General features: G+C 38.9%; 1 protein-coding gene across 3 annotated transcripts in view; it reads right to left on the minus strand.

Moving 5' to 3' along the window:
- Positions 1–920: 920 nt before the first annotated feature.
- LOC126484347 (G-protein-signaling modulator 2) overlaps positions 921–19,288 on the minus strand; it is a 142,543-nt gene continuing 124,175 nt past the window's right edge. For 2 of the 3 annotated variants that reach the window (XM_050107821.1, XM_050107809.1), the window contains exon 13: positions 5,021–7,155. In XM_050107821.1, coding sequence (XP_049963778.1) covers positions 6,913–7,155 — 243 coding nt within the window. In that variant the 3' untranslated portion in view covers positions 5,021–6,912. Of the gene's footprint in view, positions 2,550–5,020; positions 7,156–19,288 lie in introns of those variants that run through there. The other variant, XR_007587841.1, reaches the window with a different exon arrangement.

The following is a 19,288-nucleotide window of genomic DNA, read 5'->3' on the forward strand; positions in this document are numbered from 1 at the left end:
CCTGTCCAAAGATGTGTTGTCCTAAACAAAGTGGAGTACCCTGTGCCCTGTATAGGTTCTACTGGTGGCCTTCTGACAGTCAATGTTTCAAGCGGCACAATTCAGATTTTAATTTTACCTTTGAACAGGTCATCATCATCATCATCATCATCATCATCATCATCATTTTCAGGCAAAAAAGTAAAATGAGTTCATTTTAAAAAGAAGAAAATGACTTGTTCTTTTCATTGAAAACAAACATTAAGCATTTCATTCCTCTACTGGGAAATTAAATAAACAGAGGAAGGTAAGTGTCTTTCAGGGAGAATTATTACACTCTTCTGCGTACACACTGTGTTGACTGAAAGGAAAAGCTATAACTATGTGCTAGATTAGAATCTGATCAGTCTTTCACAAGCACTGTACTACCATTTGTGTTACCTTGCACACACATCACAAACTGACTCAAAGTTTTGATCTTCCACAAGTTGCAATTGGTTGTGTACTCCCAGGAAGAGCTAAATATCTACACTGTTTCGAAAACAGTTTTAATTTGTCATACAGAATGAAATTCTGTTGCATTTTGTAGCTACACTGTATTTATGAAGCTTATGGAAATTACATGTATCACAAGAAACCTACACTGTGGCTGTTAGAGAGCAGAGAGAAAAATTCAAGCTAACTTTAAGAAGAAGAATGGTAATGAGTAATTACAGTTGGCAAAATATGAATAAAAGAAAAAAGAAAATTGTAAACAAAAAGCTATGAAGAATGGGTCATCCAACAAAAAAGGAAGTAATAATAAATAATACATGTGGAGGAGGAAGAAATGACAGAGAAATGCATGCTATAAATTGTGAGGAGTGCAAATGAGGTCTATAAGCATTTTTAACTGTAGCCCATTATTATCCAGACAGATAAATACAGATGAAGAGCCCTCTTCAGCAAGTAGATTGATAGCAAAGGAAGAAGTGTAAGATGTGAAGAGGGGGGCACAGTATATATTTGTGATAGACAGGTTTGACAAAGGCTTTTTGAAAGGCAAGAGTGATGAAGATCATTTAAGTCACACACTGAACATTTTTAAACTATTTCATCAGTGAATACTGTAGCCTAGGTAAAATAATCCTTTTATTGCTTCTGAGCAGGATGATTACAACAGTGATCAATCCTGTATTGATCTGAACACCACATGCTTCACAAGGCATGATCATATTTAAAGCAATATACCCTTTGCTTTCTTTCAAACAGATAATACAGTCAGGAGTACGCTGTTTTTATACTTCTCCTCCCCTTCATGATAACAATGACAACCAAGATTAAGTGTTCAAGTTGGACAGCATGATTAACAGGCACTCGGGTCAAGGCAAGGAAGGAATGGCTGTAAACAAAGTTCGTGTAACACTACGCACAACATATTGGTGTTGTGGCCCACAAATCGCTATGTGCTGCTTCCTTTTAAAATGTTGGCTCAAAATATTTGGGATGCTTATTTAATTTTATGGCCCAAGTATACATTTGTCTCCTTTCATTGTACCTCAAACACTATCAGCTACAAATCATTTGCCTTTAAGAAAAGAAGACCATTGTTTATGTAAAAAATTTAATGGATATATATGTGTATATATATATATATATATATACTTATTTTCATTGAGCAACTACACTACTTAGCACCTTAAAAAGTACTTGCAATTACTGGATTTTCAAAAATGTTGCTCATATTATTTAACAAAATAATTTTGTTTTAATGCAGAATTATTTAATATTACACTTCTTTGGAATGAAGTTAAAAGACAATTTTTAAATATATCCTTCTCTCCCACCTGTCAGGTATAAACTGGTAACAATGTAACAAGTTAATATCCAGTTATAATTAGTATTTTAATTCAACAGACTATCTTTGGCACGACCATTCAGTGAACATGTTCCATATCTAAACAAATGCATCCTGCTACATTCCTTTCAGTTTTTACTGCACACAAATATATTTGACATAAAGCCTCTAAGGAAATAAAAGATCTTTAAAACAGTTATAAGAAAAAAAATACAAATCTATTCCATTACTGCATTAATAGTAATATCTATTCACTTTAAAAACTTTTATGTGGCAAAACAACCTCCATAGAAAGCTACAAATGAGAATGAAACAGTTCACATATGTAAAGTTTATGCTAATAAGCTACAAAACATAACTACAAATACAAATCCAACTGCATACATTGCAATTATTTCAGAGGAAAAAGTCTGGCAATTTCTGTGACATAGAATGCAATATCACACAGTTGCCACCACGAATTAGATTTTACTTCAAAAAATGACAATCTCTCTCTCTCTTTCACACACACACACTCACACACACACACACACACACACACACACACACACACTATCCAAAATCAATTTTCACTGTTTGCTTTTCTTTTTTAAATATTCTAACACTACTTCAGAACCAGTAATGAGACATGAGTCCACAAATCTCCTTATCAGAATCCATACAGATTTCTAAGTAAATGAAATGAAGCTGAAATGACTTGGCAATACTGCAGTCTTTGTCACGCATGACTTTCCTGAAATAGAATATTTAAGGATATAATATTAGAGATTCTCATTCACAAATGCAGATCAATACTGATGAAATGCTCCACTGAGATATGTCAGTTATAGCAGAAATGATGCAATTACTACTTTATATTAAATAAAAGTTTGTTTCTACACTATCCTTTCTCCTTGCAACAACTTACATTAACATAGTACTATATAAATCTTCTTTGTTATCCTATCTACAAATAAAGATTAAATTTGTGAGAAACAGTAGTCAATTTTTTTTTTTCATTTCACATGAACACACTTTAGCTGTGATCTCAAATATAAGGACTAGCATAACCAGTTTTACATCTGTCAAGAGTGTTTGTTTTACTTAATTCGATAATTATGTTGGCCATATATACTTTCTCAATATACAAGAAGTAAACAAATTCTTTATTTTGAAATCCTGAAATTTTGGCTAAAATTTTAGGTTTAACAGCTCATGGATCTTATTTGTTTTTGTGAGAAAGAGTTTAAATAGTGTTTTTGCACACTGATCTCACTACAATCCAAAATTATACTTGGGGGTGATTTAAAATGCCAATACTGTAATTACTGAACATTCCATAACTGAAACAACAGAAAATAACTTTAAAACACATTGTCAGGGGGAAAGGGCAAATATGCTACCAAACTGAAGACAAGGACAGGTTGTTAGATAACAACAGTAACAATAATAAATGATGATATATTGGCCAACAAAATTTTACAACTTTGAGATGGTTGCAAAAATGATTAAAACAGAAAAGCTATCTGCAGAGGCATCGAATAGATAACAGAGGGGATAAAATGACCCTCATTTTCATTGTGCCTGCAACATGTGGACATTTGATGTGCATTTTACTAAACATCTACTGAAATGAAATGCAGATATAACAAATATACAAATGTTTAATATAACTGAAGAATTCCAGGATAAATCATAGCTTGTATTCACACAGGGCTGAATTGTTTCATAACTTGTTTCCAAACAAAATATTCCAAATGCAACACAACAAACAAAACATTTAACAATAAAGCCATGTTTCATATGGTCTTGGATGACTTTATGATCATAAGCTGTTGGCGATTCTTTGTCAAAATACTGCAGTTTCTGAGAATTCAGAACTAGAAATTTTAGAAGCTAAGAAAAAATATGCAAATAGTACCTCTAATTTTTAAATAACTGATTTTCAAAGAATGAAAAACAGGTCTGAGAACAGTTACCCTGAATTATTTTTATATGGATATGCCATCCACTAGTACTACGATGGGTGATTCGCAGCTGTATCTACAAGTGACCAATAATAAAGAAATAAATAAATAAGAACAAAAGAAAAACAGAAGCATAAAAATTATAGAAAACAATAAAACAAGCAGATAAATGATATGAATACACAGAGATACAGTCTTATATTGAAGTAAGTATGAAGGTTAATTTGTGATTTAATTGCACTGTTCTTGCATGTCTTTATCATATGTTTTTTTGTAGTTTTCCAGCACATTTTTGCCTTGACTTCCTTCCTAGTTTCCACTGTATTTTCTCTTCTTCTGTCTTTCTATCAGGATGGAGATTTAGAAAATGACTTCAATTTTATCTACTAAGTTATGTGATATATCCTACACGCATCCAACATACATTAAAATAAATGGAGCATAACTGTGTTGCAATGTAGTTTAGCATTTATGACTGTCATCTTAATTAATCTAGAGGTTTTATGGAAGCCTAACTGGAGAACGAAATCCTTTGACTATAGTATTTTTTGCATTAACCATTTTATTTAATTCACGTGGATGACTACATACACATACCAGCCCAATCAGTCATCTCTTTCCTGTGCTGACGGTGACCATATATCATACACAAACCCCGCAGTTGGAGTTACCCTGGTGTTCATATTTAATAATTATAAATGATTGAGTTTTATATGCAAAAAGTATAGATTGCTATTCACAGCAAAGAGGAGCAGCTGAGTCACAGAAAGACACAATGAAAAGATTGCTAAACTTTTAGCTTCCAGAAAAAGTCCTAATTTGGAAGCAGAAAAACAAACACACACAAACTGTCACTGTCTACACCCAAGTGACTGCTGCTTCTGAAGGAGGACTTTTTTCTGAGAGCTAAAAGTTTAGCAGTCTTTTCATTGTGTGTGTCTGCAAGTCAACACTTGTTCTGTGTGATTACTAACAATCTATCTTTTTCTATTGTTGTTATTCCATCTCGGAATTTCCACTGTTTGAGTTTTACACGTACAATTTTGCAGCATCCTACAATTACTTACAAAGCTATAAAGGATTTCTTTGCAAGAATGATCTCTACCTTGCACTGATTACTCTACAACAAGATCTGTGCTGACTTGTTCCAATGCTTTCATACTATAATACACATTTGCAGTGCAGCTCTAGGAGATGGATGATATACTCCTGCTCTCACCCCTTGCCCCCTCCCTGCCTCCCCCCCACCCCCCACCAAATGTGGTGTAATTTGTTCATTTATAAAAAATATTACTGACTGCTCTTCTAGCTGGCAGGAAAACTACTTTATTATTTTGAAAACCTATTAGCTACAATTCATGTTTAAGTTAACGTGTACCATATAAGGGTCTCACTTTTGCTTTCATGTACACTTGTGGAACATACTTCCTGCTGAAACTGCTTTATTTTTATTCATTTAATACACAAAACATTTTAAGAAATAGTTGTCATGTTTCCAGAATGAATCTTTACCCTACACTGGAACTTGTGCTGTTTTGACACTTCCTGTCAGATTAAAACTGTATGCCAGAGAGAGACTCTTTAACTCAGAACCTTTGATTCCCAGTCTAGCACACAGTTTTAATCTGCTAGGAAGTTTCATTTTTCATGTTATATACTAAACTTCACAGCACAGTCTATCTGAATCGTTGTTATTTATCCAAATTCTTGTCTGTTCTGGTCCGAGCAAGAAAATTTCTAACAAAATCCAGATGTGCTAGGGACATTCTATTCATTACCTAGTATTTTATAATTCAGTACACACTTTGCAAATTTAAGTCCTTTAAATTCTTTATTTTCTCATTTACCATACCCTAACTGAGTTTGTAAATTCTATTGCAGAAGGCTTGTAGTGTTTTGGCTGTGAAATAAATGCTCTGTGCAGTACTTTCATCTTGAAGGTCATGAAGGCGGGGATAAATGCACTAGCAGAAAAAGACAACAACAAAGTTCCATCATCATGGCCTCAGACAGACCAAACGGGACCAACTAACGACCGTGTCATCCTCAGCTAATGGCATCATTTGGGTGTATTATAAAGGGAAATTGGGTCAGCACACCTCTCCCCTTTCATTGTCAACTTTAGAGACCTTGTAATGCTTCTGATCATTCAAGCGCTCCTCAACTGGCATGATGAGGCTCAGTGGACTCTGCTGCAGTTCTTCAACCAAGGAAAAGTCCTTGGCAGTACTGGGAATTGAATCCGGGACCTCTAGATGGCAGTCAGCCACACTAACCACTCAGATATGGAACTGGACAACAGAGAAAGAAGTAGAGAGAAAATACCAACTGGGTATTTCATAAGCCAATTCACAGTAATAACAAACTGAGATCGTTTGGCAGTTACAGACATTTACATAATGCTGGGCAACTCTTCACAGCAAACAGATGACAAACAACGTTGATTAAAAAATTATAAACAAAAAACTACACAAACAGAAGTAGTTGTTTCAATGTCATAATAAAACCCAAATGCGGGAAACGTTCAAACCTTTTGTTTTTTGTTAGTTATTCTCTGCAACTACAAAACAATTTTTTGTTTAATGATGGTAATTTTATGCATACAGCTGCTGTTTATACAGGCAACATAGCATCAATTCTAAACTGAGCAGATTTGGCACAATAACCTCCATTTTTATAAAAATATTTAGAACTGTCTTTTGCAGTGAAACAAATCAGCCCATTAAAGGTAGAATATTAGCAGCATTCCAAGCAATTAATATTACAATAAAATATATAGATTCTGTTGAAAATGTATTCTGACTGCACAAATGTTGTATATACTAGGGAAAAAGTTGTTTACTGGTCTATCCTGGCACATAAATGTTGGATAACATCATCTGATTTATAACTATACTGAGAATGGCATTCAAAATTACTGTGGTAAATGCTGCAAAACTGAACTGATTCACAGGCAATGACAAACACACCAACTGTTCACAGCTAAGCTACACCATTACCAACCCTGTTTAAAATAGGGCACTGTAAAATCTAACATGTCCTTACAACCTACCCATCAGTCGGTAATGGAAGCAGCAAAGATTTGTAATGTTGATTCAGCTGTTCAAATGCCCCCTAGCGTTCCAAAGAAGGAGGGGCAGACAGTGTTAGTCATTTCTTCTTGTCCTTTCTTGAAGCTTGTCTGTTCTCTGCAAGTGGCGCAGGGGCAGTCGGGACAACAGGGACAGAAGCACGCTGGTCTTCCATGCGACCAGACTGCAAACGCATAATGAGCGAGAAAAAGTCTTCATCAGGAACAGTAGCACCTCGAGCAGCAGAGTGTGTTCGAGCTTCTCCTTCAGTTTCATTATCATCAGTGGGCAGAGAACTGCGTTGGTCCTCTAATCTGGAACTCTGGAGAAGAAGGAGGGAAAAAAAAAAAATCATAAGTTAGTATAATGAATACATCAATGTATTTACTTCACAAAATTGTGATAATTCAGTTGCCCCTATTGGCATTAATCAAGACATCTATAAATTCTTAAAAAATTCTAAAGTAAATTAAGTAAAAAAGCTCTACTTGTTTAGTTATGTTAGTTTGTAACACAGCATAAATGCAACATCTCGTGCAATTTCGTGATTCCAGAACAACTTTGTGCCTGAGTTAAAGTGAAATGTAAACAGATGTTGAATATTGTACAAGTAGGACAGAAGCAATTGAGCTGCCAACGCCCACACAAAAAAGAATGAAAACTTTGCTAGCTTTTGGACAATTCCTTTAATGAGCTACAGTTGTGTTGGCTGAGCAACACACGTGCGCACCTCCATTGAGCCCGGTAAATACACAATACCAGGACTGCAGTTCTGCAGATAAGACTGGGGTGAAGAGTTATATTAAGTGGGATAGGGTAGACAAACAAAAGAGTTGGGAAGGAGGAGGAGGACAAGTTAGGGAAGAGTGGCTAATTGCTCACAGGGAGGCAGCAGGTGTGCAGGAGGGAGAGGCAGCTGTTGCGCAGTATAGGAATGTGGCATACGGGCATAGGAACCAGGGAGTGTGTGTGGTGCACAATGATGATGACGTGAAGGAGTACAATGGGCATCACAAGAGAGAGGAAGAGCAGACTGTAGGGCAGACTTGTGGATGCTTTGGGTTAGTTGAGACTGAAGTTAGGAGGATTACAGGAACAAAAAATGTGTTGCAAGGTAACTGCAGTCTATGCATTACAGAAAAGCTGGTGCTGAGGGGAAGGATCCAGATGGCATGGGTTATGAAGCAGTTAATGACACCAGGCATATTGTGCTCGGCAGTGCGCTCTGCCATTGGGTTCACCCTGTTTGTGGCCACAGTTTAATGGCGATCACTGATTCTGGTGGACAAGACCACACAAAATTCTGTGTAGAAATTGCAGCTGAGTTGGTATGTGACTTGGCTGCTTTCACAGATGGTCCTGCCTCTGGTGGGTTAGGATAAGCCTATGACAGGACTAGAGTAGGATGTTCTAGGTAGCAGAATCGGGCAGGACTTCACAGGCGACCCTGCCTCTGATGGGATAGGGTAAGCCTGTCACAGGGCTAGAAGAGGATGTGCTGGGTGAGTGAACTGGGCAGGCAAAGGGTTGAGAGTGGGAATAGGAGTGATATGGGGAAGGATCAGGATGTTATGTAGGTTGGGTAGGTGGATTACTACTACATAAGGAGGTATGGGAAGGAATGTGGGTAGTATAATCCTCATTTTTGCGCATGATAGACGGTCAAAGCCCTGGCAAGGTAGATGATTCAATTGTTCCATTTCAGGAAGATATAGGGCGATGAGGGTTCTCCTTTGCAGCTGGTTCTTAAGGGTGGTAGGAGGGTTAGAAATATGTGAGGATACTGTGTGAGAAATCTGTTTGCAGACTAGGTTTTGGAGACAATGCCTGTCTGTGATGTCCATTGTGAGACTTTCAGCATGCAGGGCAGGGAAATTCTCTATACTGTAAATATGTCATCCACTGGTGGGTGGGGTATATGGGAGGGACTTTTTGGTGTGGAAGGGGTGACAGCTGTCAAAATCCCAGTATTGTTGATGATTAGAGGGCTTGGTATGAATAGAAACTGAAACCCCTTGTCTGGTTCAGGTTCATTGACAATATCTTCATAACCTGGGTAAAGAGCTGAGGCACATATTCTCATTCCTTCACAGCCTCAACACCTCACCCATGCCCTTCATCTGGTCCTCCTCAAACCAATGTGCTACTTTCCTGGGCATTGACCTCCACCTCAGATGAGCCATATCAGTCTCACTAACCATCAAGAATACCTACATTTCCTGGGCACCCGTGGATGACATATATACAATGACCAAATTCCCCTGTCCAGTATTCAAAAGGTCTCACAAAGGCCTTCACAGATAGGCACTATCCCCAAAACTAGTCCACAAATGGGTTACCTGAACCTTACCCCTCACACATCTAATCTTCCTATGACCATAAAGAACCCAATATCATCCCAGACTGGAGCAACTGAACCATGCCCTTCCTAGGACTTCAGCTATCTATCTTAATGCCTGGAAATAAGGGACATCCTACCCACAGTCCATCCCAACCAACCTGCACAACCTAGTCCATCCCTAAGCTGCTTCCCCTCTTAAATCCAAGGCACAGGGTCATGTCCCTGTGGAAGACTTATATGCAAGACAGGCCAATTCACCCAACCAACACATTCTACTCTAGTCCTGTCACACATATATCCTATCCTGTCAGGGGAAGGCCTGCTGCAATTTCTGCACATCACTGTAAGTGGGCACAGCCACCAACCAGCAGCCCATCAGGATGAATGGCCACTGCCAAACTGTGGCCAAGAGCAGACTTGACCAACCAGTGGCAGAACACATTGCTGACCACAACATGTTAGAGTTCAATGGCTGCTTCACAACCCATGCAATGTGGATCCTCCTTCCCCTGCACCTGCTTTTCTGAACTATGTAGTTGGGAGTTATCTTTGCAACACATGCTTCTTTGGTGTAATCCTCTGGCCTCAATCTCCACTAACCTACAGCACCCACTCCACTCCCCAAAAGTTTCCTCCTCCTCTGTCCTGTCACCCCATCCCCCATCCATCATTATTATGCAACACACAAACTCTCCGGCTCTGGTGCCTGTGCGCCACATTCTTATCCCGTACACCTGCTGCCTCTCTCTCCAAGCACTCCTATCCTATACACACACTGCCTCCCTCCAAACCATCAGCCACCCTTACCCAACTCCTCCTCCTGCTACCCACCTCTTTTCTACCCAATCAACCTGACACAATCCCTCATTCCAATCTACCTCCCGAACTGCAGTCCCGGCACTGCATTTTCAGCCAACAAAATGTAGCTGCTCAGCTGTGTGTGTGTGTGTGTGTGTGTGTGTGTGTGTGTGTGTGTGTGTGTGTGTGTGTGTGTGTGCACTTGCATTCTAGCTCATTAAAGGATTCACTCAAAAGCTAGCAAACTTTTCATTCTTGTTCGTGTTGCCATTGATGACTCAATGGTTGCCCTATTCAGTGAGTTGTGCTGAACTTTCCCCATCATATTTTCAGAAGGAAAGGAGTCATTCATAGCCTTGAAGCAGAAGACATACAGAATATTCTTATGCGGACTCTTAAGGATAAGGATGAGACACTGAGTCACTGATTGGCACATAAACTTTACAGAGAACATTACTAGATTTGGGGTAAATCTTCTGCACAGCTATAGAGTACACACACACTTACAGATACATCTGCATGGCTACATTGTCTCAGGTAAATACATTGCATGGCACTGCAGTTTGAGACCTCAGTTTCCTTTATGTGCCAATCAATAAGTCACAACTTCAACTATTTGGTGAATTGTTACATTCTTTTCCCTGTTGTTTGTTTTGAATAGTTCAGTCCGTAGTTAGTCTCCACTTATGAACCACAAAGAGTGTATTTTATTCTAACTAAAAGTGAGTTACTTATTTAGATTTTTCTGTATGCTTTTATAGTTTAATTCTTAAATTCCTTATATGTTTGTTTACTTAAGGGGTGCAGTATCACATTTTAGCAATTGTGTAATGTACACTTAATGCTACATGCTGTGCCCCTGTGATTTGCTCTGAGCTGCTGGCTACCCTTTTACAGAGTTCCTTCAGGTGGCAGCCTCCATTCATGAACCACCACGAGAGTACATTGTTTGCATCTGCCAGCATAAAGTGAACTAATCTTGGAGAGAAGTTCATGTTTTTAAGTAGCTTGTGTTACTGTTTTTAACAAATTGGCAGGAAAAATCTTGTCTAAGAGACAACAGGGTTAGATTTTATGTTTTTTTGCATGTACTGCCTTCATTTGAATTTTAGCAGTAGGTTGGATAGGGTGTATTCATGCTACGTTTTACACAAGAGGAGCTGGCTGCAGTTCACAAATAGCTGAAGATATTGGCTGCACTCAGTTGTATGCAAGCTTTTATCTTGGGGTGTAGCGATGGTAAAGAAACTAGTTCATAGCATGGGCTGCCTCAAGTGTCTTGTGTTTCACCCAAGGGCTCTGCTTCCAATGCATCTTACAGCTTACTCGACATGGTGGAACCATGCTCACTGCATACTTAGCGGCACGTTGTAATGCACTTACATCACTTGAGGCAGACTATCACAGTGATAAGTGACTGTCCGGCCTCACTCATTCACCCTGTGAGGAGACAAGTGGTTGCCCCTTCAGCAGAGTCCAAGCAGGCATACAGGGCTCAGGTTTGTAGTTATTGGGAACTCCAATGTTAGGTGTGTTATGAAGTCCCATACAGGAGTAGCATTCAGGGTTGCAAAGAAGTCCAATGTGTGCTTGGTATGTCTGCCAGAGCAGCCTCATCTGAGATGTGCAGAAGGCCCTGCCTGCAGCTATCGAGGATGCAAGGTGCAGTAATCTTCCAGTTGTGACTCACGTCAGCACCAATGACAACTGTTACTTGGGTTCTGAGGCCATCCTCAGTTTGCATGTGTGGCTGACAGAGCTGGTGAAGATAACTAGCCTCACTCATAGGGTGAAAGGAGAGCTTACAATTTACAGAAGCGTACACAAAATTGATCAGAGTCTCCATCAATTCTGTAATGATCTTGGATGCAGATTTTTGGACCTGAGGGTGGAGAATTGTAGGGCTCTCCTAGATAGATCAGGAGTCTATTACAAAGAGGATGCAGCTGTTCGAATAGCAGGGTACTTGTGGAGTGCACCTGGGGATGTTTTGGCTAGGCGATAACTCCATCGACTGATGAACACTCACCAGTTGACATGCAAAGAGGAAAATCAAGCTGTGAACAGAGTATAGACACTTCGGATATCAAATTTTTAACAGTAAATTGCCAAAGTATTGGTAACAATGGTCCTGAATTTACTGACATCAGCTAGTTTGACAACCCACAAGCAACAGACATACAGCTCAACTAAGACTGACATTATCTACAGTGTCAGTACAGACTGCACTGATACCTCGGGATTGCAGTATGTCTTAACTCATATGTGATTATGATATATAGTAAGCAATATTCATTCTACCAATGTCAACAGAATGTAATTTTTAATAAGTAATGTTATGTGCTACTGTTTGTTTTGTCTTTGATTGTTTCATGTGTGAGTGGGAGCAGACAGAAGCATGATGAGAATTTCCTATGCAGGCACTGCTCTCAAGGTTTTGGCCAACATTACCACACTAATGATCAGCCCTATACTGGAGAGGTAAACCACTTGCATTGTGGAGGATTCCTGTGCTCATTATTTCATTATGTCATAATTTGTTGTACTGGAAAAACAATGTCTTGTAATAACATTCAGTTCAGTTACTGCTCATCTTCAACCATGATAACTTGGGGTCATATCACATCGTACATTTCAAATGATGGGAAGCCCAGGTTGGAATATCAACAATTATGGAAAGGATAGATTGATAAAGATGACATGTTGAGTTGCAAACAGGCACAACAAACAGATTTAACACCCTAAAGGGAAAGCTGCCATCACGAAAGAGAGGCACACTCGCATTCACACAAGCAAGAACACCTCACACACACAGACCGCTATCTCTCTGGCTGCTCAGGCCTGAGCAGCCATAGATAGTTGTCTTGTGTGTGTGAGGTGTGCCTCCTTGTGTGAATGTGTACATGTTTCTCTTTCCTGATGAAGGCTTTGGTCAAACGCTTAACGTGTAATGGGCTCTTTGTTGTGTGTCTGCAACTCAACGTGACATGAAGATAAGAAATCTGTGTCAAGAGATTTCTGCTTTACAACGAACATGCCTGTATTGTGAGTTTTTATTTGATAGGGTTTTGTACTTTCTTCTGTTACCCATGGCTTCTTCACAGTTACTTTCTTTGTACCCATGTTTTTCTTTCTTTATAGAGATGTCCACCCCTCTTCAACTGCACTGCCTACTGGGCTACTCCCTATCTCTGTATCTACAGCCCTAGAGAACTTCAAGTGTCTCTCGTCATTCCTTAGTACTTCCGTATCGCACTTCTTTGCATACTGATTCTTCCTAACTAATCTCTTAAACTTCAACCAGCTCTCCATCACTATTGTATTGTGATCTGAGTCTATATCTGCTCCTGGTATGCCTTAAATCCAGTATCTGATTTTGGAATCTGTCTGACCATGATGTAATCTAATTGAAATCGTCCCTTATCACCCGGCCTTTTCCAAATATACAACCTCCTCTTGTGAATCTTGAACAGAATATTCGCTATTACAATAATAAGTTTATTGCAACCGAATATCCATACAAATTCAAAGTACAATGATAATAATAAACTAAATTAGAAATTTTATATATTGTGATTTGCAAGACTGTGTCTTCTTGGTATAGAGTTCTATATGGTAATGTTTGCATATTTGATGACACAGTTCACACTCACACACTGTGTTTGGTTCATGATATGACGTGTTGTTGCCAATAAGGTGGTGGAAAACGTGGACTGCCATTCTGGTGATCATGTGTCTCATTTCAAAGTTTTCCTTTGTCCATGTTCGGTCAATCATTGCGGAGGTATGTCTTCCCTTTTTTCCTTCAATGTTTTAATTAGACTTTCCAAAGAGCTGCTGTTGGGTAGCATCAGGTTTGTCCATAGGTCTTCAATGAGAAAGGGTCCCCATGCCAGCAGGTATACAAGTCTGGATCATGCTGCTTTGGACAATCCTATTGCTTTCTTTATGTAGGCCACCTTCACTCTTTTTAGTGTCATTAGGTTCTTCACTTTAAGACGTGATCCGATAATTTCTATGCCGTACATCTGTATTGGAAGATTTTGGCTCTGAATAGTGCCATTGCTGTCTCCAGGCTCTGATGTATTGTATTTCACGGATTGCCGTTATTGCTTACATTGCTTTCTCCATTACGTGTTTTGTGAAACATTTTCAAATTGTTTGTATTGTGACCCCTAGGTACTTGAAGTCTGGTACAATCTTCAGTTCTCTCTCCTATACGAAGATCTCAGCTGATGCAGGTGCTCTTCCTCCACTTCTGAGTATCATCATTTCTGTTTTCACCACATTTATTTTGAAGCCACGTTTGACACATCAATCTTCCATATCGTTCATTGCTTCTTGTAATTTTGCAATGTCCTCTGCACCTATTACAATAACGCCTCCATATGCATATAAGATTATAGCTTCCCTTTGAGGTTTTCTTACAATTTCTTCCACTGCAAGGATAAATAACAGAGGACTCAGTGGGTCTCCCTGTAGTACTCCATTTGTATGGTGTATCGGTTCCAAGAGGGAGAAGTTGTCTGAGATACTTATTTTGTTCCATTGCAGTACTGTGCTTATGATTCGTGTCCATATATTGTTTTCTCCCAGGGTTTCCTCTGGTTTTTTGGTCATTAATTTTCTCTTTATAAAGTCAAAGGCTTTTATGAAATCTATAAATACCACATTAAACTTTTCTCTGTCTTCAAGGACTCCCTATAAACTTTTTAGCAGGAGTTCTATTGCAGTCAGAGCTGCTCTTCCCTTCCTGAATCCCATTTGGCTTTCGGGAAGGTGTTCATTGATTGTTTTCTATTCTTTCTGTTATTATTTTTGTGAATACTTTGAACGGTAAATTTTCTAGGGCTATGCCTCTGAATTTGCTAGGGTCCTTGGGGTCTCCTTTCTCTTTATGCAGCATTTTTACTATTGACTGTCTCCACTGTTCTGGAACGGGGGCTGCTTCTATGCACTTATTGTAGAGTTCTGTTCACATTTGTGTTAGTATTTTGGCAGTGTCTTTTAAATATTCACTATAAAGTCTGTCATGGCCTGCAGCTTTTATGGTCTTGGTGCTGTTAATGACATCTCTGATCTCTTGTGGCCAATAGGACTCATTCCATGGTTGTTTGTGGCATTATCCTCTCTGCCCTCTTGTCTCCCTCTTAGTCCTTCCTTGTTCAGTGTCGAGGTGCACCTCCCATATTTTCATATCAATGCAAAGTATTTCAGCTCTTTTCTAAGGCCTAGTGCAATATATGGGTCTTTTGAGACTTCCTCCACTAGTTTCTTTCCTTATTTTGCCTGAGTGTTCTCTTCTTTTCTTATAGAGTTTTCTTATAGATATTTCATTTTTCAGCAAGAGTCCTGAGGAGTATACTATTCTCTGCGCACTGTTTTAGTTGATGTAGGCTTTCTAGAACTTCTTTTCTTGAACTGTCACTCTCTGTCGAACCATTTTTTCGCTCTTCTTTTGTACATGGGATTGGCAGCTTGTCTTAGGAGTTCTCATATCGCTTCTGTTGCTTCCTCTAATCACAAATTGTCTATTAGCATTTCGATTTGTTTTACGTTGTCTGATTTTGCTTCCACTTTCCCAACATCTATTGTTCTCGAAAGTGCTTCTTCCTCTTTTCCTTGCACTTTTCTGAAGTGGTGTACTTCACCTATTATATCAATGGCTGTTTTGTTAGGTTGGAAGTATGCTGATATTATTGTAATGTGTTTCATTTCGTTTCTGTCAAGAATGTATGTTCCTGTTCGATAGTTGCTGTTGTTGGTGTTAATTCCGGTTTTATGAGGAGAGTCTTCCTCTGTTGTCTTGTTTTGCATGGAGATGAGTGCAGTACAATTCTGGGTGTTGCCAGTTTTTGGTTAAAAATGTTTCTGTTAGGACTGCTATGTCATATCCCTGGACAGTGTTCTTGTGTCTTATGGAAGACACACCCCTCTGTTTTCTTGGGGGAGGGGGGAGGGGGGAATGAAAGCACCTGACTGTGATTCCTGCTGGCCAGAATTCAGCTTTATTTGTCAACTCTAAAGTTGTGAAAGGGGATGCCTCCTTTAAAGGATTTCGTATTATTATTGTTTACCAGTTCTTCGCATTTCACGTTTTCTTTTATTCCTTTCTTATTGAGGAATTATTTTATTGAGTCTGATACTGTCTCAGATTTGAGCTCTCCTACATAGAGCCAGACCATCTTATCTGCGGCTAGTAGATTTGCATCTCGTGGTCCAGCACCAGTCAGTGTCTCATGTTGCTTAGTTGGCCTTCTATGGGTAACTTCAGTCCATTGTTCTTCGTTTGCATTTGTTTCTGTTTCTTGGTATTGTGCAATGTCTCGTGTTGTAAGTGTTTCATATTCTTTTGTGTGAAATGCTTTTTCAATTTCCCTCTTCATGGTGTTGGGTATTTGCTGCAGCTTTGGCATCTTTTGACTTGTACTCGCAATTTCTTCCTTCATCATAATCTTTGCACTGTTTGTGAAATCCTCCGTTATGAGGCTTATCTTTTGCACTACTTTTTCTGTGATTTTGCCTCTAATACTGTGTCCATTGTTGTAGTTACAAGTAGTTCCACTATGAGTTGGTATGTGCTGGTTGCCACTCTCGATTTCTGGTATTGGGTCAACAGATGGCGCCACTTGTCCCCCAGCGTTGCAGTTCTTTCCCTCTGTCTGGGGGTTGCTAACCTCACTTTCTGAGCTGGCGTTGTCTTTATTTTTAGCAATTTTCCACACTCATGTCCAATTTCATTAGACTGAAACATTCACTCAAGGTACTCACCGCCTTTAAGATGTCATCTTTCGTCTCTTTCTTGAGGTACCCTCTGATTTCCACTATATTTATCAAACTTTGTAGGGCACATTTAACACATTTGTCTACTATGTACCCCATCTTTATGAATGGCTATTACTAGCTGAAATTTATTACAGAACTCAATTATTCTTTCTCCTCTCTCATTCCCTATCCCAAGCCCATATTCTCCTGTAATCTTTTCTTCTACTGCTCCCCCTACAACTGCACTCTGGTCCCCCATGACTATTAAATTTTCATCTCCCTTTCAATATCCTCATATACTTTCTCTATCTCTTTATCTTCAGTGTGTGACATTGGTATGCATACCTGAACTATTGTTGTCAGTGTTGGTTTGCTATCAATTCTGATAAGAACAACCCTATTTCTGAACTGTTCACAGTAACACACACTCTGCCCTATCTTCCTATTAATAACGAATCCTATTCCCGTTATACCATTTTCCACTGCTGTTGATATTATCCTATACTCATATGACCAGAAATCCTTGTCTTCTTTCCATTTCACTTAACTGACCCCTACTATATATACTGAGTCTTTGCATTTCCCTTTTCAGATTTTCTAGCCTCCCTACCACATTCAAGCTTCCAACATTCCATGCCCTGACTCATCATCCTTTCATTGGTTATTCATGCTTTTTCTCATGGTCACCTCCCACTTGGCAGTCCCCTCCTGGAGATCCAAATGGGGGACTATTCCAGAATCTTTTGCCAATGGAGAAATCATCATGACACTTTTTCAATTACAGGCCACATGTCCTGTGGACACATGTTGTGTGTCTTTAATGCAATGGTTTCCATTGCCTTCTGCATCTTCATGATGTTGATCATTGCTGATTCTTCCACCTTTGGGGCAGTTTCCCACCCCAAGGACAAGAGAGTGCCCTGAATCTCTGTCTGCTCCTCCATCCTCTTTGACAAGGTCATTTGCAGCATTAGGGTGACTTCTTATGCTGAAAGTCTTTGGCTGCCAATGCTGATTATTAATCAAAATTTAAGCAGTGGTGGGTTTTGAACCTGGAACTGAAGGCATTTTGATTAATAATCAAAGACGCTACCCCTAGACCACAAGTGCAATTATGGATGGCCGTATAGGCAGCATGGCTCAGTACTTCCGCAGGGGGCTTCAAACAAATTTCTGAGTCCATGCCTCATTGAGTTACTCCACAATAATGAGCAAAAGGTCTGACATGATATTAGAAGGTATACCATGACTTTTGTCACCTCAGTATTCGTTAAAGTTAATATCAAACAATTATATATTTGTCAAAAAGTAAAGGACATGGTTCTACCACGTAAGTTGAAACTGCATCCAACGCCTATAGGGTTATGGGACTTAACTGCTGTTGATTTTTATGGGTCCCTAACAAGAGGAAGAGAGGAATTAACCTTCATTTTTGTAGTGCTGAATTGCTGGTCTAATTATATATCTGATTGAATCCTCTTGAGGCAGTTATGGCTAAGAGAATTATAAGGTTCCCCAAAACTGATTAATTTGCTAAATATCATATTTCAGGAAGGCAGCTATTTTATTCTGGTAGTCAATTTAGTGGGACCATATTTAAGAAATTTGTGGACAAATTTAAGTAATAGTGCAAAGATATCAAAGTACCATCCTCAAAGAGACTCTGCTGAAAGGGTAATGAAGGGAATGGTTACGTTGAACACTCTGTAGTAGTTGTCATAACCAATGGATGGATACATTTTATGAGTTTCAAGCTATGTTATACCAGGTGTAAATTTTAAGTTGACAAACCAGAATAACTCAAAAAATAAGCTTCACATGAAAAAATGTGTAGAATCCAAAGCTAATTATTTTCGGAGGGGGATACCTGCTGGTGCTAAGCTTGGCCCGCCACCCCAGCCCCCTGGGGTGTCGCGGAAGGCAACTTTAAAATTTCAGATGCGAACTCCCATTTTTTACTGCAGAATCAGGTTCTACATAAAAAACTACATACATTTTGTCTTAAACATTTGTTTTGATTCTTGGTAGTTGGCACTGTAATTCAAGAAAATCCATGTTCTCATTTTTGCGTGGAAAATGGATACGGATAAATAAAAACTACCTATTTACCTCATAAATTTTGATTTGCTAAAACTAAAACTCGCCCTCTCTCACCATAGTGTGGGGTTTGAGAGAGAGGAATTAGAGTTTTACAAACGTTGACCCAGATATTAATTTTTTCCGCAGATTCAGATAAGTTTTGTTTGTTTCTTGGTCATGAGGCCACACAACTTTTAATTATCAAGCAAATCATTTGACTAGCTAACTGACTAACCAAACACCCTACTTACTAATGAGTATACTCATTAGCTCACAGAGTAAACAAAGTAAAAGGTTAACTGAGGAAAAGACTAACCCACTCGCTAACTAAAGATGAACATATTCACATTTAAGATTTGGTGGTCCTGAAAAGGAACGATTGGTTTCGTTTTATTGCTGATTATTAGCAAATACTTAAAAGTAAATAGATTTTGAGGTACTTGTTTCCAGGGAGTCCCATCGCCGCTCACTT

This window comes from Schistocerca serialis, chromosome 1 (assembly GCF_023864345.2).
Source record: "Schistocerca serialis cubense isolate TAMUIC-IGC-003099 chromosome 1, iqSchSeri2.2, whole genome shotgun sequence".
NCBI lineage: Eukaryota > Metazoa > Arthropoda > Insecta > Orthoptera > Acrididae > Schistocerca > Schistocerca serialis.